Genomic DNA, 23,438 nt, shown 5'->3' with positions numbered 1-23,438 from the left:
CATGAATTTTAGTAGGCATTTTTTATGAGAGCTATTCCTCGCAGGGTCAGTGGTAAAATATGTCGCTTGTTTATCTATCTTAGAAGGAGCTGCAGCATGAGACGCCTACATGGAGGTCCCGTAATAAGCAACATGACCTGCCATAGCGGTGTATCCCAGAAACCAGCCAGAGCATCCAACAAAATATATCACAAATCAGCCGTTGATTGAGACTTGCTGATCTATCCTGCTGGCCGTCTCTCTAGGCGTAATTGCTAGTAATGTACCCGTAGGAATATCGAATGATGAAGCTCTGATTCTTTCATTCTAGTTGCAAACGGTAGTTTAAATACATAAAGAATGATAGGCAATCTAGCCTAAAAAGGCAGCTAGAAGAGACATAACTTTTGAACCATGGAAATAACAGAAAAATCTGCATAATCCTCAGGGATCGGTAGTTACCAATACCGATGTCCGAAATAGGAAGGTCTCCTAGCGGTTACATACGGTTGACATATCCAGTATCTGGCTGATACTGTATCATCTGCACCTGGCAAGAGTTTATTGTGCTAGATATGGTGCGATACCACTCACTGGAACTGGAAGTGCAATAGAAAGATATTGTACTGTGTACAATACAGTTTGGCTCCTCTCGCAGATTGAAGCTCAATTATGCTGAGGCGATAAAGTTCGGTAACTAACTAGGAGTGGGTTCATGATTCGGATAACTAAAGTGCGGGGTCGGTCCTGGCCGCGGGAGAAAAGTAAATCCGAAGCTCAAAGGTAATCAATTAGAGCCGTTCAGCCCTCTGTTTGATAAAAACTAATCAAGTATCATTGACATTAATGCTGTTTTATATTTTGATAAAGAGAATGGCTCTATCGCACAATGACTATATGATTGCCTGGATCTGCGCCTTGCCGCTCGAAATGGCTGCCGCAAAGGTCATGCTGGATGAGACTCACCCTCCCCTACATCAACCAAAGTCCGACTCAAATGCCTATACTCTTGGAAGTATCAGTGGCCATAATATCGTGGTAGCTTGTCTACCGTCTGGTATTTATGGTATCACATCTGCAGCGGTTGTTCTCGCTAATATGCTGCCAACGTTTCCCTCTCTTCGATTTGGGCTGATGGTAGGCATCGGAGGCGGCGTGCCCAGCGAGACCAACGACATTCGACTCGGTGATATCGTTGTTAGTATACCGACTGCAAACTCTGGAGGTATAATTCAATATGACTTTGGCAAAGCACTTCACGATGGAACCTTTCAGCATACTGGCTCACTTAACAGACCCTCTCAAGCTCTGTTGACCGCAGTATCTCAAATACGCAGTAATGATATGATTTTAAAACGACCAATTTCGCAGTTTCTATCTGATGTACTACGGAGGCATGCTGATATGAGAGAGAATTTTTTACGACCGGATAAAGACTGGCTATTCAGCTCAAACTATAATCACTATGGCGATTGCCCTGATTGTTCTATGTGTGACCAGGGTCAATTGGTGGATCGTAAGGCGCGAGTTACTGACGAACCAGTTACTCACTATGGTTTGATTGCTTCCGGGAATCAGGTTATAAAGGATGCCAAGAAACGAGACTTTCTCGCTCAATCAATGGACATTCTCTGCTTTGAAATGGAAGCTGCTGGACTTGTAGACCAGCTGCCGTGTCTGGTGATTCGAGGAATCTGTGACTATTGTGACTCTCACAAACATAAAGGATGGCAAGGTTATGCGGCTCTCACCGCTGCTGCATATACTAAAGAGCTTCTTTCTGTCGCGCCTTTAGCAGTCACCCAGTCAGTCACTAGTATGTACATCCCTGGAGTCGATTTTACAAGCTATCTTTACCTGTGTACTGACTATATCTTAGCCACTAAATTTCTGGTTACATTGGATCTGACGACAGTGCCCGCAATTGAAGAATTTATTGGACGACAGGAAGACCTTAAACACCTGTGGCACTATCTACAACCAGCAGGCTCACCATTACGCAAAGTCGCTATCCTCCATGGCCTTGGTGGAATCGGGAAATCACAACTTGCAATTAAATTTGCACGTGAGCACAAAAATGGCTTTTCAGCAATCTTTTGGATAAATGGGAAAGATCGATCTACCCTGGTTCGATCTTTGAGTTCTTGCCTTCCACGCATACAAACGTATGCCGTGGCAAATGAAGCCGCTACAGAGGAAGAAGCAGAACAGCGGGCTAGCCAAGTTATAAAGTGGCTAGCAGTACCAGAAAATCAAAACTGGTTATTGATCTTTGACAATATTGATCAGTATACGCCCCTAGAGACCAGCAATAATGGTGAATATGATATCAAGGATTTCTTCCCAAATGCTGATCATGGGTCTATTCTTATTACCTCCCGGCTCCAGAGATTGATGGAACTCGGAAAATCATTTCCTATCGAAAGACTCGCACCCAAAGATGCTAGAAAACTCTTCTTACAAAGTTGGGGACGTTCTTTGTCCGAGATTGTAGATGCGGGATTAGAGAAAGGTACGCATTTATCAGACCTATTTTAAAGGTTTTACTAATGTATTCAGATCTTGCTAGTCTCATGGCTCAATTTGATGGTTTACCATTGGCAATTGTCATTGCTGGCGCATTCATGCGCGAAACTGGCACAGGCATCAGTGAGTACCTGGAGGATTATCAGGAATCATGGTTCGAATTGCAGGCTCAATCTTTACCCACGCGTCATTATCACCAAGGTAATATCCTTCAGACATGGGCAGTATCCTATCATGAAATTCAGAAACGAGATTCAACTGCTGCAATACTGCTTCTCTTTCTGTCGTTTTTCGATAACCAAGACATCTGGTATGAGTTGGTTGCGGGTGGCCGTCATTGTCCTAATGTCCCCGATTGGTTCGAAATGGCGGTTGGGAGAAAATTCGACTTTAAAGCACGGATCAAAACCCTCCTTGCATTTTCCCTAATCGAAACTAAGCCACAAGGAGGAAGCTATAGGTTACATCCAGTAGTTCAGGACTGGTGTACCCATGTTGCTGGGACAGAAAATCATATCTCTCGATTAAGGGAAATTGCGCTTGTTTCCATTGGATATACAGTCCCGGGTAGTGATGAGAAAGACTATGCGAGAGTTCAGCGGCGCCTGCTCCCACATGCAAATTATGTGTTTCGAAAACATATGACTTACGAAACCAATAATACCGCAGTTTGTGGCGCTTTCCATATGCTAGGAAATTTATACTCGGATCAAGGCAAGCTGAAGGAGGCAGAGGAGATGTACCAGCGTGCACTAGCAGGGAAGGAACAGGCTCTAGGTCCTGATCATACATCTACCCTGCGCACTGTCAACAATCTTGGTCTTCTCTACTCTGATCAAGGCAAGCTGAAGGAGGCAGAGGAGATGTACCAGCGCGCACTGGCAGGAAAGGAACAGGCTCTAGGTCCTGATCATACATCTACCCTGGACACTGTGCATAATCTTGGGAATCTCTACAAAGATCAAGGCAAGCTGAAGGAGGCAGAGGAGATGTACCAGCGTGCACTGGCAGGGAAGGAACAGGCTCTAGGTCCTGATCATACATCTACCCTGGATACTGTACACAATCTTGGGAATCTCTACTCTGATCAAGGCAAGCTGAAGGAGGCAGAGGAGATGTACCAGCGTACACTGGCAGGCTACGAACAGGCTCTTGGTCCTGATCATACATTTACCCTGGACACTGTGCATAATCTTGGGACTCTCTACTCTGATCAAGGCAAGCTGAAGGAGGCAGAGGAGATGTACCAGCGTGCACTGGCAGGTTACGAACAGGCTCTCGGTTCTGATCATATATCCACTCTGCGTGCTGTTGGCAATCTTGGCCTTCTCTACTCTGATCAAGGCAAGCTGAAGGAGGCAGAGGGGATGTACCAGCGTGCACTGACAGGGAAGGAACAGGCTCTCGGTCCTCATCATACTGAAGCACGTGAGGTGTCCAGCAATCTTCATACCCTCACTCACCTCAATGTTGGGGCCGATTCGCCTGGACTGCACGCTTTCCAGGGCCCGTCAGTACAGGCATCTGGTAACAACTCTAAAGATGCGCCCAACAAACCGCGGAAGAGGGATGCTTTTTATAAGGCTTTCCGCAGAAAATAAGACTCTATTGATAAGCATGACCATATAGTCCCATAGTCTCCTCCGGTGGTGGTACCGGGCCTAATCCCGGCAGAGAAGTATCATACATGCCTCTGTCAAGGAGTTTGTTGGTATCACCAGCTAGGCACTGTACACAGTTAAGTGAACAGGTCGTTTCTGAAGCGAAAGTATAGATTGTAGATAGATGTATGTTCCCAGGTCAGGTTCCAAGATACCCCTTTTACCCCGTACGCGGATACTCGGCGGTCACAGCAACGGAGCCGTAGCCTCACGCAAGAATGCATACGTATACCGAGCAAGGGATGTAATATGTCAGTCGCAAGGGATGTGATGTGTCAGTCGCTAGCGGTAAGTTACCGCTAATCTGTTCTGACCGGAGGATATATCCCGACAGAGTTCTTCTTCAGAATCTTGACTGGGTGATGGTCGCCCATCCATGGACCACACCCGCCCTCTTTCGAGTACGGCGGTACCTGGGGTCATTCGAAAGCGTGAGGTTAGGGTCATCAGCAGCAGGAGGACCGGCTGTAAGCTCTGGTAGCCACCAGAGAAGCGCGGACTGTACATGCAGGGACAAAACGTAATTGCCATCATCATCCAGATGGAAATGAGCGGAGGGGACTGTGTGAAAATAGCCAGAATGGAATTTGGCTCTATCATATGTGAGTTCTTTGCATGTCATATCCGTGCAGAGAGGGTACTCGGCTGCAACCAGGACAGCAATGGCAGAAGGCATCTGGGTGTCAGGAATCACGAACAAAATCGCTGTAATTCTTATGAATGCCAGCCAGACTCAGAGCAAGCCATCCGAAGAGGAGATTGGGGACATTACTGACTATGAGCTCGAGAACATCTGTGATATTTGTAGTCGCTCGACCAGCACCCCTGTCTGAGGCTTTCCTGGAACCAACCATTATCAATCACACATGACCTTCAAATTACCGGATACATCAGCTGTAGTCTATATAAATGCTATATTAGCGGGGCTATAAATCTATATAAGAATTGAAACTTCCTGAAACACTACGTGGGAAGATCTGGATCAGTGAACTATCTGGGGCTTTGGAAAATATTCCTACTTCGCTGCTGGTCATCGCTTAGGATCCCCTTTGTCCAACCAACTAGAACTTCCTCAAGGTATGTATGGTCTTCCATTCTTCATATAACAAACCCCTTACGCTAGAAACACGAACATATGAATAAATCTGAGGTATGGATGATGTTTATCTTATCTCATGTAACTAATTTGGCTATATAGTGGTCGAATCAGGAAAAATTAGAAAATAATATGTTATTGATCATAAATATTCATAATAGCTTTAGGAAAGGATAAAATTAAATTAGAGAAACTTAATTTTTCTTAACCTCTCTCTCTATTACTAAATCCAAATAAAATTTTAACCTTTTCTATCTTTCTTTTTGTACTACTGTTCGTGATAATTTAGATTCTTTTCTCTTTTCACTTATTTCAGAAATCCAAGGGGTGTCAAGGAAAATAACGGCATAAAAGGTACACTTCCGCTCTGAAGAATCATGTATATATAGTCGAACTGGGGTTTTCAGAAGTAGCTGGCGCAACCAGTATCTTTTTTGATCTCCCAAGAGGCGTAAAGAGCTCTACTGAGCAAGTTTCTCACAGAATTTGCTCTTCTCCGCTGCCTGCAGCCCCAACTCCTCAATACTGACATTCGCCAGAATATTAAACACTCCTAGCTCGGCCTGGATCTCCCGGGCAAACCAGAACCGCAGCTCCACCGCCACCAGGGAGTCCACGCCGAACGAATGCGCCGGTCGCGCGGTATCGATATCTTCCTGCGGCACGGACAAGGCCTGCGAGAGACGGTGCGCGAGCGCTGAGGCCACGATGCGTCCGGCTTCGGGCAGGGAGGCGGCAGCGCGCAACTCAGCACCATAGTTGATTTGGTTTTCAGCCGAGGAAGAAGAATCAGACGAAGATGTGGAAGAAGGATCAACCATCTGGTGAAGGTGTCGGTACATGGGTCGCGACATGTAAGGTTGTAGGGGTTTTTTGTGAGCGCGTGCGGCGGCAGGCCGGTCAAGGGCTGTCAGAACCTGCGTGGCCCAGGGCGATGAGACAGAGGCGTAGCGACCAGGATGACAGGCCCAGTCAACGACGGTGTGGAGTTCATCTTCACGAAGTACCTCAAATCCGGCACGCACCCAGCGTTGGGCGATGTCTTCTTGCTCGGCAACGTATCCGACGGACGTGACGAGTCCGATGTCGAGAGAGATGCATTGCTGGCCCCTAGCGTGGCGGTATCGAGCGAATGCGTCCTGGAAGTTCGCGACGGCGGTATATTGTGATTGACCGCGAGAGCCAATCATTCCACCCAGTGAGGAGAGGATGACGAAGAAGTCCATATCGCTGGGGAGCTGGTGGTGCAGGTTCCACGTTCCTGTGAGCTTAGGGTCGAGCACGGCTTGCCAGTCGGAATGGGTGAGATTGTCAAACAGTCGGTCCTATAATTCACGTGTCAGTACGTTCGATATCGGCTGCGATGAGGTATTGAGGAAAAGGGGAAGGCGTGACTTACCCTGAGAACCATGGACGCTTGAATAACACCTTTTACGGGTGGCATCGTAAGACTGCATTCCTTCAATGCGGCGGCAAGCGACGCCGCATCTCCAACGTCACATTGCGGCGTGGCCACCTTTACGCCGGACTGCGCCAGATCCGTCACTAATCTGTTTGCTTTCTCGCGGCCGGTGGCCCCTGACCGGGACAGGAGAATCAAATGGCGGGCACCGCGGCGGGCAAACCACCGCGCCAGACTGCGTCCGATGCCACCGAGACCGCCAACAATCACGTAGCTTGCGTCCTCGACGAAACTATATTCGGGTTCCACAGTAGGGATGATGCGTATCTCAGCGGGAGTGTCCCAATCGATGACAGCTTTACCCATATGCTTCCCCGTCTGCAAGAACCGGAAAGCCGATTCGAATTCACCACGCGAGAACCGCGTCACGGGCTGCGGAGCGGCCAGTTTTCGGCCCTGCAACAGGACGTGGAGCTCTTGCACCAGCTGCCCCATGACAGTGGGGTGGTGGTGGTAAACGGTCAGGAGGTCGAGGGAGGAGAATGTGACGTTTTTGGAAAACTCGTACATGGGGAGAGATTGGAAAGAGTAGATGTCTCGCTTGCCAATCTCGACGAACCGGCCGAGAGGTGCGATGCAGCGCCACGTCTCGACGAGCGCCTCGCCTGAGGTCGAATTCAAGATTACGTCGACGCCGCGGCCGCCGGTGGCGCGACGAATCTGGGGCCCAAAGGCCAGCCGTCGACTCGAGAAGAACCGATCATCCGGGATGCCGTAGCTATCCTGGAGTAGCTTCTTCTTGACTGGCGAGCTGACCGTCACGAAGACGTCCGCGCCCAGGTGCTGCGCCAGCTGAATGGCGGCCTGGCCGACGGCACCGGCCGCTGCATGGATGAGCACCGACTCGCCGGCACGCAATCGTCCTAAGTGGGTGATTCCATACAGCGCCGTCAGCCAGACGGCCGGGAACGCTTCGGTAAAGGCCATATCACTGGGTAGAGGGATGGTGGTACCGACACGGGTGCGCACAAACGTACGGAAGGTGCCCGAGGCGACGCCAGTGACCCGGTCGCCGGGTGAAAAGGTCTGCGCGGCGGCGCTGCCCACACGTCGCACGACGCCGGCATATTCATGACCAATATATGTATCACTTATCTGGCCCAGCGCGCACATCACGTCCGCGAAGTTAATACCCGAAGCCTTGATTTCAACCTCGAGCTCGTCAGACTCCAGGATACCGCCAGCGGAGGCATCGTGTACAAATCGGAAGCTGTCAAGCTGACCGGGGGAGAATTGAATTTCGAGCGCTTCGTCCGGCTGGCGGTCTACGGCACGTGTCTCGATGGGCAGTCGTCCAGTCCGGGTGTTCACGTAGGCGTTGACATCTGAAGCTTCTACCACTCGCGGGATCAGGATCTGATCCTGGTTGCTGGTGGCATGAGTCGACACTAGATAATCTCCTTCGCGGTTGTCCAGCGAGGCCGAGTGTCCCTGCTCCAGGAACCTTGCAATGGTGGCAGCCGACGCCACCGCCGTCTGCCCGGCCGGGATATCCACGTTGGTCATTTGCAGTTCTGGGCGTTCCAAAGTGATAGTGCGACTGAACCCGGAGCCCATAGCTGTCTCAGGCACCTCAGGATCCTGCCCACCCCCGGAGGTAATCCAGTAAAGATTGGACGAACAGTAAACTAGGGCCTTAAAAGCAGTGAATTCGTCTTCTATCATGTTGGCCAAAAACGGCGGGTCTAGATCTAGCAGAGACACGCAAACATCGGCTGTTCCCTGCCGCTGCCGAAGATCTGCTGGAGAGACAATCTCACCACGCCTGTTGGGCAGATGCGCGAGCAACTCTTGGGCGACTACCTGCTGACGCTCGGTGTTGGCGACCACCACAAGGGACTTCGACGAATGCTGCACATCACAGGAACGGGACGAGTCATCGCCCCCCACTGCCCGCGAGAGTAGGAAGCTAAAGGTATGTTGAGCAGGTTCCGGATGATCTGGAATGGCCGACTCAATCCCCGAGAAGCCCACGCGTTGCAGATAGTGATCCCATTCGCTGAGCGAGTACAGCGGGCAGCGCTGGCGGTTTTTCTCACGCGAGCGCCACCAGCCCGACAGAGTCCCCCAGATGCTGTTCAGCACGGTATCATGCTTGTTGGTAGGCTCCATCAGCACCAGGTATCCGCCTGGTTTGCACAGAGCGCGAGCATGCCGCAGCGTATCCTCCACACAGGCCGTAGCGTGGAGTACCGTTGCAGCAATCACCAGGTCGTACTGCCCCAATGGGAAACCCTGGTCAACCGGACTGCGCTCAATATCCAGGGTCTTAAAGACCATACGGTCGAGGTGCTCGGGAAAGCGTGATTTGGCCTTGTCAAAGAAGCTGGGTGAGATATCTGTGAAGGTGTACTGGGCATATCGTGGGCTGCCCTGCTGTGCCAGCGCGTTGAGGATCTGCTGCGTGCCGCTGCCCGTGCCGGCACCAATTTCCAGTATGTTGAGGTTGGAGTCCTTGTGAGCTAGCAGATCAATCCAGGCAGCCATGCGTTTTCCAGTAACAACGAAAATGGGATCAGTGTACAGGTCGCGGGCAAGGTTCTGGTTGAACAGCAAGTCCAGCGGGTCTACTTCTTCACGTACCATGGCCTCCAGTTGAGCGCCGAAAGACTGCACCGCTGCCTCGACGGGACCGGTGGCGGCAAACTTAGCCAGGTATTGTTCACGGCGCGCTGGCTCACCGAAAATTGCTTGCCATCGGGGTTCACGCAACGGGTCATTACAGTCTGCCACACGCATGTCCAGATGATACCGCACCCAATCGATATACTTCCGCCCGTGCGGCGTCCGAGGCACAAATCTCTGGGCGTCCAGATGACGCAACATTTGTTCCAAGTAGAAGAGCGTGACAACCTCCTTATTCGGAGTCCAGGCAGCCGGCATAGGCGCCTGTTCGAGACAATAAGCCTCGACCTGGTCACGATCTAGCTGGTCCACGTCGGGTGCCCAGTGCAATCGGTAGAAGATGTTCCGCGGCGGCGACGGGGTGTAAGTCAGGCTCGACACGGTGGTGACGCGGTACCCGTCGATGACTAGAGCAGGCTCGCCCGTATCCGAGTTGAGCACCAGGATGAAGGAGTCGGTCTCGCGCACGGCCTGCCGCGTGGTCTCCCCTAACACCTGCAGTCTTGTCTCTGGCGTCCGCTGCAGTAGTGACTCGGCGATCCAGAAATCGCGCACCTGCGTCGGTGCCTGTAGAGGCCCCGGCACGGTAGCCCCCTTAGTAGTGGCAGCCGATGTGACCTGGAAGATGCCGTCTAGAGTGGTTGGGTGGATGAGGTGCGGCTGAGTCTGCGCGGCGCGAGAGGACAACTTGCTCTGCCACTCGTCGGGCCGCAGCTCCGCCATGGCCTGGACGCCTTGGGCGTCGTAGGTAATGCCGTGTAGGGTGTTGAACAGCGGACCGAACCCGTAACCAGTCTTTGCACCGACTTCGTAGAACAGCTCACGCGTAGTGGCCGTCGTGCAGCGGCGGCGGGCGTCTTCGAATCGGGCGCGGTATGCCTCGACCGTCTGGCGGTGCTCGTCGCCCGCGTAGATCTCGTCCGACGCACTCTCCTCGTATTCAATAGCGATCGATCCGGCACAGACATCAACCCATTCATCGCCCGCGAAGGAAGTCGTACGAAATTCCCAGTTTTCAACCGATTTCACTCCCGTCGTGCGACGATTCTCCGGCAGGCGGAAGTGCACCTGAGTCTCGATACCTGCTGCCGTGGATGGGACAACCAGGGCTGAGAAGATCATCAGATTTCTAATCCGATATCCCCGGGCCCCGGGACGGGCGAGATATCGCGCCGCCTCGATTGCCATAACGATCATTCCGGCCCCGGGGTAGACAAGAGATCCATTCATCTTGGACATGCGTTAGTAAGCCCTTAACGATCTCAAAAAATCAAGAGGGACAAAAATATTTACCTGATGATCCGTAATCCAGGGCAAATCAGACACCCGAATCGTGAAACGAAAGCGCGGTTCCAATGGATTCCAATCCACCGAAGGAATGCCGATAAGTTCATGGCGAACATTGTTGCGAGTTCGATAATTGTGAAATAGCCTGCTTTCCAGCCAGTAGGTCTGAGAATGGTTAAATGGATACTGCGGTAGGTCGGCGACCATCTTTCCTGGGGCCTCTTCGGCATGGATGGCGTGAAAGTCAATAGGGTAGCCTTCGGTCCAGAGCATGCCGGCCAAATCAAGTACCCGGGAACCGTCCAGCTCCTTCCGGCGCATGGCAGAGGCATACTTGAACTGGCCGGATCCCACACTGTCCCGAATTGCCCGCTGCATGGCCGCGTGCGGACCAATCTCGAGCCAGATATCGGGGATTCCGCCACTGTTGCTGGCAGCCAGCTTGGTCACCGCCCTGGAGAATTGAACTGGAGATACCAGATTCCGCACCCAGTATTCAGGCTGCTCGAGCTCCTCCAGGTTTACCTTATCACCTGACACAGAGGAGATAAACAATGGAGACTGACTACCAAGGGAAGTAGTATGTGAAGCAGATGAAGCGACCGCCATGCACGGCCGGAGGAGACGTTCATATTCGTCGGCAATGGCCTGCATATGAGCAGAGTGATAAGCCACAGGGATAGCCAATTTTCGCGCAAAGACGCTGTCGTTGTTAAGCAGAGCCTGCAGCGCGTCGATGGCATTTTCGCGTCCGGTGACGGTGAGATTCTGGGCGCTGTTGAAACAGCCGACGGAAAGGGCATCGCCGCCATGACTGGTGGCAATTGTCTGCAAGTACGGCTGCAGATCGTCCTCGCTCAACGCAACGGCCATCATGGCCCCACGCTGGGATTCCGGAGCCGTTGCCAGACGAGCGGCTAACGCACCCCGGAAGTAGGCAATGGTCCAGGCTACTTCCCGCGAGATGGCCCCGGCCGAATACGCGGCGGCAATCTCACCGGACGAATGTCCAGCGACGCCGAACGGGGTGATGCTCCAGGAGGCGAACAACTCGACAAGTGCGATTTGCAAAGCCGTACACAGGGGCTGAGCCAGCGCCGGGGTGTTTATCTGGGATTCGGCGGCCGGCTTCGCCAGCTCTTCCAGCAGCGACCAGTCACTTCCCAGCCTCCTGAGGCAGGCATCGGCTGACCGTAAGCTGCGCCGGAATACCGGGAGGTTGTTCAGTGCGAGTCCCATTTCGGCCCACTGGGCGCCCTGGCCGGTGAAAATGAACTGCAGGCGCGGTGCGGCCGAGGAGCGAACCGGCTTGGAGAGCGATTTGACTTGACATGCGAGATCTTCCACTGAGGATGCTAGTGCGTAGGACTTCCAGGGTAGGCAACTGCGATGAGCTGACAAAGTAAATGCCAGGTCTCGCAGAAACACATCGTCTGAATGCCCATTTCCTGGGGCCCGTGTCGACAGATATTCCTGATAGGCCTCACCTAGACGTGCAATGCCGCCGGAATCGGAGGCCGAGAAAACGAACAGACGTGGAAAATGGGATTCTTGGGAGGTGTCATTCACGCCATTGGTCTTCACTCCATTTGTGTGGCTGACACCGTTGGTGTGGTTAACACCATTCGTATATTTGACTCCATTGGTAGCCTCTACAGCCGTTTCGTACTCCGTGAAATGGTGTCCCGACAAACCACGCTCTTGTAGATAATGGTATGCATCATCCAGCACGGCATGCGCGTTAGATCCACCGTACCCAAACGCATTGACCGACGCTCGTCGCAATCCGGGGGGCCAGGATTGGGGCGCGGTAGGGAAATTAAGATGCCACTCTTCAGCACGGATCTCAGGATTCAGGGTTTTCAATCCGGCAATTGGCGGAATTACACCCTTTTCCAAAGAAAGTATCGTCTTAATCACGCCGGCCACCCCGGCTGCCGCTTCCAGGTGGCCTATATTGGCTTTTACAGCGCCCAGGTACATCGGGTCCTCCGGCGAGCGGTACGATCCAAAGACCTCGCGGATGGCCACTGCCTCCATGGGATCACCGAGCGTGGTTCCCGGGCCATGAGCCTCAAACAAACGCGTTTGCTGTAGTCCCAGTCCGGCAGACTCATAGGCTGTCCTGATCAGCCGCTCCTGCGCTGCCTGGCTGGGATGTGAGATGCCCGGGGTACGGCCATCTTGGTTTGTGGCCGTGGCGCGCACCACGGCGCGGATGACGTCGCCATCCGCCAGGGCATCCTCCATGCGCTTCAGCACCAACACGCCGAACCCTTCTCCCTTGGCGTAACCGTTGCCAGACGCATCGAAGCTATGGCACCGGCTATCGGGTGAGATGAATTTGAGCGCGGATAGCGAGATGGCACTCGTCATGGGCTCAAGGTAGAGTTGCGAGCCGCAGACGAGACTCTATAGTAGAATGCTCAGCCGATACACATCGAAAAAGGGAAGAGGAAACGATAGAGGGGCACAAAAACCCACCATTCGAGATTCCTTGGCTCGCAGACTCTGACATGATAGATGCAGGGCTATCATGCTGCTAGAGCAGGCAGTTTCAATGGTCATGCTAGGTCCCCTAAGGTCATAGAACCAGCTCAGTCGGTTGGAGAGGATGGCTGTAGAGTTTCCGGTCGACTTATAGGTCGCCTGGACCTCTTCGTCAAATTCGAAGAATCGACTATACTCCACTCCTAAAGCACCAAGATATACCGATGTATTGGAGCCAGCGATGTGCTCCATGGGCATACCGGCTACACCGAGAAAATGAAAATCAAGAAAGCACCGATCAGCGATGTCATTGACCGGATTAGCTCGGAATTGAGTGCTCACCGTTCTCGAAGGCTCGATATGAGGTTTCCAGAAGGAATCGTTGCTGCGGATCGAGACTTTCTACTTCTGAGGGATTCATAGAGAAAAACGGAGCATCAAAGGCGGCGATGTCTTCTTCCAGGAAATGGCCACCACGGGCATTGACCTGGAGAAATCATTTGGTCAGTGTTGAAGTCCAAGCAGAACCGAACGGGGCTAAGAAGGCACCGTGTCATTGCGGGAGGCGTCGGGGTGATAAAAGCCGTTGATGTTAAATCGACTAGAGGGGACTTCTTTCATGACCGAACGGCCTTCTTGCAGAAGGTCCCAGAAGGCCTGGGGTGAAGTGGCCTTCTCAGGGAAGTGCAGCGAGAAGCCCACGACGGCGACATCATGAGAGTAAGAGTCAGAGGAGGCCATTGTATGATGGAAGGGAGAAAGAAAGAAGAAGAAGAAAGAAAGAAAGAAAGAAGAAGGGGAGGGGAGGGGGGGGGGTGTGGAGAACGATGTTTGACGAAGAGCTTTGAATTATGGGAGATTGAACTTGACTCGTCGCGCCGGCCTATCTATTTATACTGTCGAAGGTGAGGCTCCCTTTGTTCATGTACCGTCAGCGAGCGTTGAACTCAGAACGTGTCCTGCATGGTCACGTATCTTGGCCATTGGAATTTCCCTCTTGGACTGTATACGATTGCGAGTCCTCGTTGACGAACAACTTGTTTCCTGGTTCGGTAGTAGCCTACAGTAGATCCATCCGAAGTGACCTGTCGGTCTATTGGACGACTACCGTAGTTACCGGATAGGCCCAATGCGTATTAACGTCCAACGGGGCTTCATCCTTCGCTTGCATATTGATCCCTCCTCCTTGTCATGCCAGGTCCACTTGGTCCGGCCATCCGCGGGTGCATTGCCTTCATTCAGTGAGAGCGCCATCAAACCATCGATCGTGCCCCGCAGTGTCGATCATTTCCTTATCAGCAAATCGGCACCACTTGGGCGATGTTGGGGGCATTTTTAGTATGTGTGATGGAGGAGGATTGGCAGCTGAGAAGTGAGATCCCGTGTCCCGTGTCAGATATAACCATGTGTCCTAGTATTACTGCCGTTCGGAATTGTACAGTATGTATGGTACTTTTGTCCTTCTGTATCTTACGAACTATGCATGGATGTCTCCACCTTCTTCTTCCCTTTGTTTAAGGACAACTTCGGAGTACCTTCCCCTTCCTCTCTCTCCCCCCCCCCCTGATCCCTCTACTTGCGCATATAAGTGTGGTTCCCTGCAGCCCCGGTATCCTCCTCCAGCTTAGTAGTAAATTGTCTCTCTCAAAAATGACCAACTCCAAGAAACAAACCTGGTTCATCACCGGCTGCTCCAGCGGCTTCGGCGAGCTATTCGTGCGCCAACTTCGCGCTCTGGGCGACAATGTGATCGCAACAGGACGGAATGCCAACGAGAGGCTAGCCCATCTACGCGATACTGGGGCCACCATCCTCGAGCTCGATGTGACGGCGCCCCAAGCCGAATTGAACGCCAAATTCCAGCAAGCGGTAGAGATCTATGGCGGCGTCGACGTGCTGGTCAATAACGCCGGTTACATTCAGTGTGGCGCGATCGAAGAACTAACGTAAGGCGATCCAATCAATCAATCAAGCGAGCTCTCTATCTCTCTCTCTCTCTCTATGTATCTCTCTCTCTGCGCCCCCACTGACAACGACATTTCCAGACAAGAGGATCTGCAGCGGTCGATTGACACCAATGTCCATGGCCCTTTGAATCTGACTCGTGCCGCGTTGCCGCATTTTCGCAGCAAAGGGGCCCAAGGCCAGGGCTTGCTCATTTATATGAGCTCGCAATCGGGTTTTTGGGGCGATCCGGCGTCGACGGGCTACGTCGCCAGCAAGTTTGCTCTCGAGGGTCAGTTCGCCTGTTTCCCCCCCACCCTCTCTCTCTCTTTGTTTGCTCTTTCTAACTCGACCGGCATGTGCAGGCGCTGTGGAGTGTCTAGCCAAAGAGCTAGCATGGTTGGCACCCGGCATCAAGCCGCTACTGCTTGAACCAGGTATCTTCAGCACGGAGGTCATGAAGAATATCAACCACGTTCCGTATCGGGTGGACTTCTGGCGCCCGTTGAACGACGCCTGTCGCGCTCGAGGCCAGGGGAACTATAAAAACGAGCCGGGGAATGCGGCGGACCTGATCAGCAAGGTAATCCAGATCGCAAAAGGGACGGGAATCGCAGAGGGCCGCGAGATCCCCCTGCGAATTCCATTTGGTAGCGACAGTCTGGGCTTCCTGCGCCAGAAGATTCAACAGTTGACGCAAATTGCGGATGACTGGGAGGAAGTGGCACGCAGTACGGATTACCTCGGGCACAAAGGCCCCATGCCCGATCTGCCTCAGTAGTCCTACGATTCAATATATTTTCATTATCTGATTCCGTACAATCATCTTCGGTGGCGGACACCAGACCAATTTCTGTATTTTTCCCCTCCGCCGTCCTCCAATTTCTTCTTAGGCCCGCATAAGCGCCGCAGGGATCGGGCTGCAAGCCTCCAAGCCCATGCCGGCTGACGGCCGACTTAGCCCCGCCCCCTTTGCGCCCCCAAAAAGATCATGCAGCCCGAGTGCAGTGGTATACATAAGACACGCAAATTTAGTTGGCTAGTCGCAGCCGGGGAGGGTGAGGGGGATTGTTGGCTGTTACACGAAGGGTATTATCCAAGGGGCTGCCCGTACATCCGATCGGATCTCATCGCATCGCATCTCTTGCCATTTTACCCTCTCGCTCTTCACGCCGCCTGGTCACTTGTTATAAGACCTTTCTTCTTGCTCTTCCCCCCCGGTCGGCTCACGGTTCCTGGCTAAGTTCACGCCTCACAATGAAGTCACTTCACCCAACCGGTCGAGAAAACCTGGCCGGAGCGGTTTCCATGCTCGGCTTGGCCTTTTTCTCCGTCCTTCTGCGCTTTGTCGTCCGCTTCACCACGCGAACGAAGTTCACCATCGCCGACTGGCTCATCCTCTTTTCCCTCGTGCTCTTCGTCGTCTTCGCCGCTTTACTTATACACTGTCGGTCTTTCCCGACTTCTCTTGGACCTTGAGTTCCCTTCGTCGCTGACCTTGGACCGATAACGCAGATATCGTCGACGGTCCGGGACCGGGCACGTTCGAACTTACCGACTTCGTCATCAATGCCAAAATCGGAGGGATGATGTGGAGCAGGGCGTTCATGCAGGTGCGTTTATGACCTGTCTTCTTTCTGCCGTCTCCCACGAGGGCCGGATCATATCTCGTGTTTAAAATGGCATGACTGAACTGTACTGGAACTACACTAAACTGAAAACTCTCAATAGACGCTCTACGTTGCCGACCTCTTCTACATCTCCAGCATTACCTTCATCAAAATCTCGATCCTCGCCTTCTTCCACAGCCTCTTCTCCATTTCCGTCATCTTCCAGCGCTTTAATCTTCTCGCCATCGCCCTCTCCATCGTCTGGTTCTTCGTCTTTTTCTTCATCAACGCCTTCCTATGCCGTCCCGTCCACATGCTCTGGGATGCCATGGGCTCCGTCGAATACTGCTTCCCCAGCGGTAGCGTTTGGCTAGGTCTCGAGGTGACCAATTGCATCATTGACTTTTATATTCTCCTCCTGCCACTCGCGATGATCAATACACTGAAGCTGAACTTCGTGCGGAAATGCCAAGTGGGCGGCATTTTCCTGCTGGGTGGACTGTACGTTTCATCCCTGTCCCCGTCCTTGTCCTACTTCATTTTGCCCTGATAACCCAACCTAACCTAATCTGACCCGATCTACCTACAGAGCCTGTGTCACCAGTATCATCAAAATCGCATACATGTGGAATCCCAAATCCCCAGAGGTCGTACGACTCCCGATGACCATGTTCTGGTCGTCCGTACAGCTAGGCGTGGCGACCCTCTGCGCATGCATGCCGACGTACGCGGCGTTGTTCAAAACCGCGCGGGAGAAAATCACCCGGAACTATCCGTCCAGAAACCCGTACGTTGCGTTTTCTTTCTTCCTCGCCCCTTCCCTTCCCAACTCCCCTCCAAAAAAGTCTTTCTTTTTTTCCTTCCGAATTTCCAGTCTAACCTCCTCCCCTGTCTTGGATTGAATCCTTCGTTTCAGAGCCGTTAAGCCTTCCCACTACTACCGCATGGGCGAGGACTCCAGCAACGTCAAGTCGCAATTCACGGTCGGGAGTGCCTCGCCATCATATCAGATGGATCAGATGGAACCCGGGGCGATCTACGTGAACCGAAGTGTTGATGTGAATGTGAAATAGGAGTAAGTTAAGGTTGGATTTGGGTTTGGGTTTTCCTTTTTTTTTTTTCTCTCTTTCTCTTTTTTCTTTCTTTTGGACCTGGGCCTGGAAAAAGGCGTTCTTGTCTCAACAACTCACCCTCGGGATTTATTAATGCATCTGAGTCTATGTAGAGGGTGAAGGTATACTTTCTTTTTTCTTCTCTGTTTTGGGATATGAATATTATACACGGATCTATATGCCTCATAGGATGTACAATATACGTGAGCAAAGTGTTTCATTTACTGAATTCATTGATTGAGTGTTGTATGAAGAATTCACGATGTTGCCTGTCTAAAAGGTGCCCTGGAGAGGTATCGTAAGTAAGCGGCGAAATACTTGGCATCTTGCCTCAGGTATCTAGACGCCTATACCTACATAACCACGGAGTACACGATCAGTTCATTCTTGGTCGTTGAAATTTCCTTTGCAGAATTTCCCCTGCCCACAACCCTCAAAATAACACTTTTCACAACGGATGAAAATCAATACTCGATAGAAATAATCCTGCAAGGCTATGGCTGTCAATGTTGATCCCATGTTGATCCACACAACAGATAAAAATCAGTAGGCACCTAGCTAGCAACAAAAACATCAAACTGCAAGGCTGTCAATGAGGATCCCATGTTGACCCCCACATATAACCAGTGCTACCGAGCAGTTAGGGGCCTTAGGGCCAGGCTATGGAAGCTTAAATCAAGAATTGTCAAGGACTCAAAGGCCCCGCCCGGGCGGAGCCCAAAGACGGGAAACTTAAGAAAGGAGATTCTCCACCAGAATCCCCACCACATCCGCCAGCCACTCCGTCACAAACTCCCGCTCGTGGTACGTCTCATTAAAGCACGTCGAGAGGTGCATTTCCCCATCCCAGCTCCACACGTGGACGTACAGCTGCGGCGACAGCTGATGCACGGCCACCGAGACGTCCGCGACGTCGACGTCGTCTGCGTAGCGAGGTTTGACGTAGCGGTCTAGCACGCCGAGACTGCTGATGCTGGGTTCCGAAGCCGGAGGCAGGTCGGGGGGCGGGGGTGTCGCGAGCATGGTGATTACCTTGTTGATGTAGGGGACCCGATTGTACAGCAGGTCGCTATCAGGGGGTGTCCACGGCTGCTCGTGGTAGATGGTTTGCAGGGCGTGTGCCAGATCGGGCCAGGGGGCACGGGCGTCGAGGTTGATGGGGAGGCCAAAGGTGCGGAGGGAGGGGGCATGTAGGGGCCCGTCGAAGGGCGCAGGACAGTGTTTTCGAAGATCGAACATCGCCCAGGAGGTGAAGCGTGTGGCCGGGGAGGTTGGGTTGGCGCGCACCGTCGCGACGATCGCTGATGCGTGCACCGCACTGGTCACCGTTACGTTGTGTCGTGAGCGGGCGGCTCGTCGGATGGAGGCTGTGAGCTCTCGTGGGATGACTTGCTCGACTCGGATCGTCTTTCCGGGGAGCTGCGGCACTGGCGAAGGCGCATCGGAGGAGGACGAGGGAGCCTTGTAAACCCCGATGGATGGTATCCCGGCGATGAACTTGCCGAGGAGGTCGTCAGCTTGTTTGTCCCAGCCGAGCGCACGGGTCTTGTCCTCTTTCTCGATCTCCGGCATGCCCAGGACGACATCGAGAGATGGGACCAGGCGGGCAGCCTCGCGGCCGTCCAAGTCGACGGAGGCTGTTGGGGCCGAGGGTGGATGCTCCAGCTGAGCCAGCAGCTCGTGGAGCATCATGAGAAGACCACATCCGTCCCAGCGCCAGTGCTGGGAGACGAGAACCAGTTCGCAGCTAGCCGGGACCCAGTGGCAGGTGGCTTGAGGGTCGGCGCGTCGCAGCCGATGAGTGAAGAAATGATCGGCGGACGGCACGTCGGACTCGATGCGAAAAGTAGCGTCGCTCCAGGCGTGGAGGGCCTGTTGGCTATGCACGGGGAGGTACCGCTTCTCGTTCCCCTCGACCAGCTCGAGGGCAATGTCGGGGTGTTGCAAACGCAGTCGTTTCCACGCCTGGCGGAGCTCGTCCGCTATCGAGTCCGCCTTCGTGGGGGACAGCTTGAGCCGCACATTCCCCACGAGCAGCCAGTGCTCGCGATCCAGCGGCTTGGCCTGGTCGCCAATAAACTGGAAGAGTCGATCATGGCAGTCAAGTGGCCGACTCCAGGAGCCGTCACGCTGTTCAGTCCACGACATTTCTCGTTTAGTTTCGCAGGACGGTGGGAGGGAGAGGTGTGTGTTCTGGGGGAGGTTTTTTCTTGTTTTTTTTTTTTGATTTTTTGTTTTTTTTGCCCCCTTCACCAAACCTCCCCTAGTGCCCCTGAAGGACGTATATTTAAATGCACGGGAAGACAACAGAATCCGGAGTGGTGCGTTTGTACTCCGTACTGAGTCCTGAGTATGGACAATATTTTGTGATGATCCGACCACAGTAAGTAAGCACTAAGGTCGACTCCACCGTGAGACTGAATCTGGTAACCCCGATAGGCCTTGGCCATGAAACGGAGAAGGCGCCGTGAGGGGCCCCAAAATCTCACCTGCATGTATGGAATTGTGAGAGAGTTTGGAGTTTTACGCGTACGCAGTCGGTTATCTCAGGCCTGATACCGTACGAAAACGATGTAATACCATGTCATTTGAGGATACCTATTGATAGATCTACGTACATTACAAAGTCCAACACTGGCAACAGGCATCACGCCCCTCCCCTGGGTGACAGAGTCAGATTCAACGACCCCAACTCCATCACAAAACAGTCCTTCACGTTGCGGAGGAATTTCTCCTTCGTCTCACCCGGCCCCAACTCAATGTCGAAGCTGGTGATCAGCCGCGCGATCGTGGTGCGCATATTCAATAACGCCAGTGGTCGGCCAACGCAATTATATGGTCCTATAACATTATTCAAATTGAATTAGCAGACATATTCACGGCAGAGAGCCTGATTCTGAGGATTCTTCCTACCAATACTGAACGGTATAAAGGCCGATTTGTTCCGAATGAGTTCCGGTCGGCTGTACCATCTCTCGGGGATGAATTCAAACGGCTTGGCGTAGGATAGTTCCGCTGCTCTCTTTATCAGTAATGAGGTGTCAGAAAGTGGAAGTAGAAGAAAGGAGATACCCACATCGCGCCATCACCCACTGCGGACAATAAACCGTGATATCGCCGGGAATACGCACCCCCTGGACGACGATCCCCTCCGGCGGCGTCTTCCGCGGTAGAGTGCCTGGAACAGCAGGAAAGAGACGCAGCCCCTCGTTGATGACCCCGTTGAGGTGCGGGAGCTGCGCGATCTGCGAATGCAGGAATTCGTCCCCGGCGGAAGGGTCCGCGTCACGATAGGGCTCGAGCTCGCGCCGCAATTTTTCGATCTCATGCGGGTGGTGCGCGAGAAGGTAGAAGATCGCCGTTAAGGCGTTGGCCGTGGTATCGCTACCGGCGATCAGCACGACACGCGCATCGCTGTTCAATCGGTGAATCTCGTCAGGGGTAGGTGGCTTGCCGCGCAGGGAGCCGATCAACGCGGCGCTGATATCGGGCACCTCGGGCTCGTTCTCCAACCGCTGTTGGAATCGCTTCGCGCACCAGTCCACCAGTTTCCAGAAGTCAGACATCAGGCCGGGGGTGTTGCGGATCGTGAGGAAGACCCAGACGGGGAACCCGATGCCGAAAAATACCATCGACCCTTTGAGTAGCGTGACGACCCAGTGCTCCTCTCCCGTCTCTAAACACCCGAAGCTTTTGCCGAACGCAAGGTCGCCCATGACATCGAAGCTGTACAGACTGATCCAGTGGTGCAAGTCGACGGGAGTGGCTCCGCTAGCTCGCAGTTGCTCGACGAGCTTCTGGCGGTAGACCCGCGCGCGGAGCTCGTAGCCACGCACCATCTTGTCGCTGAAGGCGGGGCTCCAGGCGCGTCGGTGGATATGGTGACTGACCGGGTCGCGGTGCGTGTTCAGCGAGTGATTTCCGTGCGACCAGTCGTACCAAGGGTCCTTAGTGCACGGAGAGCGGGTGCCGTAAATGGCCTCGACTGCATGCGGGTCGATCACGGAGAGGTCTGACGAGCCAGTGCGCACGTACGGTCCGTACTGAGCATGCAGGTCGAGGAGCGTGTGGCAGGCGTGCCCGATGCGTCCAACCATATAGAGGGACGAGAGGCGCGCTGCCCGGGGCCCCGGGAACCGACCCAGCGGGTGCAGCCATAGTCGGTAGACGGCGAGGCTGCCGTAGAGACCGGCCAGAAAAGAGGCCAGGAGTTGGGTGGCGATGCGCACAGCGTCAACGAAGTTGACGGCAGGACTGGACAGGTATCGCAGACCGAGCACGGTGGCCGTAGCGATTCCTACGAAAAACTTGATATAGGCCTCGGCGTAGAGGTGGTGTTCACCGCGGTTAAAGTAGAAGATATGGCTGAGGATGCCGAGGACCGCCGCGTGGGCGGTCGGATGCATGGCCACCTCCATTCTGTTGGTAGAGTTGGAGGATTTCTCTTGTTGACTGAATTTGAGGCCGATTCTTGCTTCTCAAATATATGACAAATAAATGGCCCAACACTTGGCCCCACGCCAGCTGGATTGACCGCTCCGAACAGAGTCCACTGAAAAGTCCACTGAGAAGGCAGTAGTAAGCAAGCACACCACGCCAGTCATGCAGGTCGCTGCGAGAGACCTGCATATACTCCACGATATAGCACCATGCCATGCCGCGTGTCCTATGGAAAGGGTGCCTTGGAGGGGTGCTTGGCAGATTGCCTCAGGAATCAAACCACTGTAGGCGCTTGATGCCTGAGGCAATCAAAGTTCAACAGCCTGAAAAATAGCGATTTAACATGGAAGTTGGATAAGTTCAAATTGAATGCGCAGTGACATAATATAAGCAAAGCAATGCATAAGTATTTGTTCCAATATTAGAACAGAATGATATTTGGTTTTAATATATGTAATAATGGTCCCAGGAATACAAGCACAGCTTATTCTACTTATTCTTGACCGAATGAAAGCCCGACAAAATATAAACATGTAAACAACAATATCAACGCGCAATATTAGCCTTACAGGTAGTCCAGGGCCCAGAAAGAAAATCCATACTATACATAGACCACACGCGCGATTCCCCAGACAGCCACCAGGGTTCACTCAATACTAATAGACATCTAGACAATATAGCAACGCAGGAGATAACACAGCATAGATACCTAGAGGCGCGCCAAATGTTTAGCCTCTGTCCCTTGCCGAGAAGGGTATATAGTGCTAAATATTTCGAGACCTATGACGGACCCTAGAGCGTTGAGACGTAAGGAAATAAGGAACATATGAGGAGCGGCGTCTAGAGAAGTATACTTTTAAGGTACATTCACGGTTGGCTTAAAACGCAGGTTCCCAAAATAACCGCACAGGTTCTTTTCCCTATTAGCACTAGCCCATGTGTTGTGATCGACATTGCATTTGAGCGGCATTTGAAGCACTGGAGATAGTCGAGAAGTGAGGAGACCGACACTCAAGGTTATCCTGATAGATGGGAATTTTGTAGAGTATAAGAGGTCTATTCTGATATAATATTTACATATGAACTATTAATCAATAGGAATGCAATGAGACAAGCTTCAAAATAGCAGAAACTAACTTGTGAAGCCCTATAGCGTTTTGATCGCTGCTATATATTATATACTAACAAAAAGGGACTGCTATGACG

General features: G+C 52.7%; 6 protein-coding genes across 6 annotated transcripts; 3 read left to right on the top strand and 3 right to left on the bottom strand.

Annotated features, from left to right (window-relative positions):
• Window positions 1-852: 852 nt before the first annotated feature.
• Window positions 853-4,106, top strand: KD926_000842 (uncharacterized protein; the record flags this gene model as incomplete). Its single annotated transcript, XM_053104663.1, has 4 exons — window positions 853-1,176; window positions 1,480-1,795; window positions 1,859-2,491; window positions 2,539-4,106. The coding sequence occupies 4 exons, from the start codon at window positions 853-855 to the stop codon at window positions 4,104-4,106; spliced, it is 2,841 nt and encodes a 946-aa protein (XP_052952106.1).
• A 1,617-nt stretch (window positions 4,107-5,723) lies between these two features.
• Window positions 5,724-13,867, bottom strand: KD926_000841 (type I polyketide synthase; the record flags this gene model as incomplete). The annotated part of the gene is made up of 6 exons (XM_053104662.1): window positions 5,724-6,587; window positions 6,662-10,579; window positions 10,643-13,048; window positions 13,121-13,389; window positions 13,469-13,613; window positions 13,676-13,867. 6 exons carry the CDS (start codon window positions 13,865-13,867, stop codon window positions 5,724-5,726), a joined length of 7,794 nt encoding a protein of 2,597 aa, XP_052952105.1.
• Window positions 13,868-14,776: 909 nt separating this feature from the next.
• Window positions 14,777-15,851, top strand: KD926_000840 (SDR family oxidoreductase; the record flags this gene model as incomplete). Its single annotated transcript, XM_053104661.1, has 3 exons — window positions 14,777-15,072; window positions 15,172-15,362; window positions 15,436-15,851. The coding sequence occupies 3 exons, from the start codon at window positions 14,777-14,779 to the stop codon at window positions 15,849-15,851; spliced, it is 903 nt and encodes a 300-aa protein (XP_052952104.1).
• A 476-nt stretch (window positions 15,852-16,327) lies between these two features.
• KD926_000839 (uncharacterized protein) lies at window positions 16,328-17,753 on the top strand (the record flags this gene model as incomplete). Its single annotated transcript, XM_053104660.1, has 5 exons — window positions 16,328-16,517; window positions 16,586-16,683; window positions 16,802-17,181; window positions 17,270-17,467; window positions 17,597-17,753. The coding sequence occupies 5 exons, from the start codon at window positions 16,328-16,330 to the stop codon at window positions 17,751-17,753; spliced, it is 1,023 nt and encodes a 340-aa protein (XP_052952103.1).
• A 771-nt stretch (window positions 17,754-18,524) lies between these two features.
• On the bottom strand, window positions 18,525-19,940 carry KD926_000838 (uncharacterized protein; the record flags this gene model as incomplete). The annotated part of the gene is made up of 1 exon (XM_053104659.1): window positions 18,525-19,940. The coding sequence occupies one exon, from the start codon at window positions 19,938-19,940 to the stop codon at window positions 18,525-18,527; it is 1,416 nt and encodes a 471-aa protein (XP_052952102.1).
• A 499-nt stretch (window positions 19,941-20,439) lies between these two features.
• On the bottom strand, window positions 20,440-22,210 carry KD926_000837 (cytochrome P450; the record flags this gene model as incomplete). The annotated part of the gene is made up of 3 exons (XM_053104658.1): window positions 20,440-20,633; window positions 20,706-20,810; window positions 20,869-22,210. 3 exons carry the CDS (start codon window positions 22,208-22,210, stop codon window positions 20,440-20,442), a joined length of 1,641 nt encoding a protein of 546 aa, XP_052952101.1.
• Between the last annotated feature and the right edge of the window lie 1,228 nt (window positions 22,211-23,438).

Source organism: Aspergillus affinis, assembly GCF_023601865.1.
Source record: "Aspergillus affinis strain CMG 70 chromosome Unknown NODE_117_length_111466_cov_88_522368, whole genome shotgun sequence".
NCBI classification, from domain to species: Eukaryota; Fungi; Ascomycota; class Eurotiomycetes; order Eurotiales; family Aspergillaceae; genus Aspergillus; species Aspergillus affinis.
The sequence above is the reverse complement of the archived record's forward strand: the minus strand, read 5'-3'. Positions and strand labels throughout refer to the sequence as shown.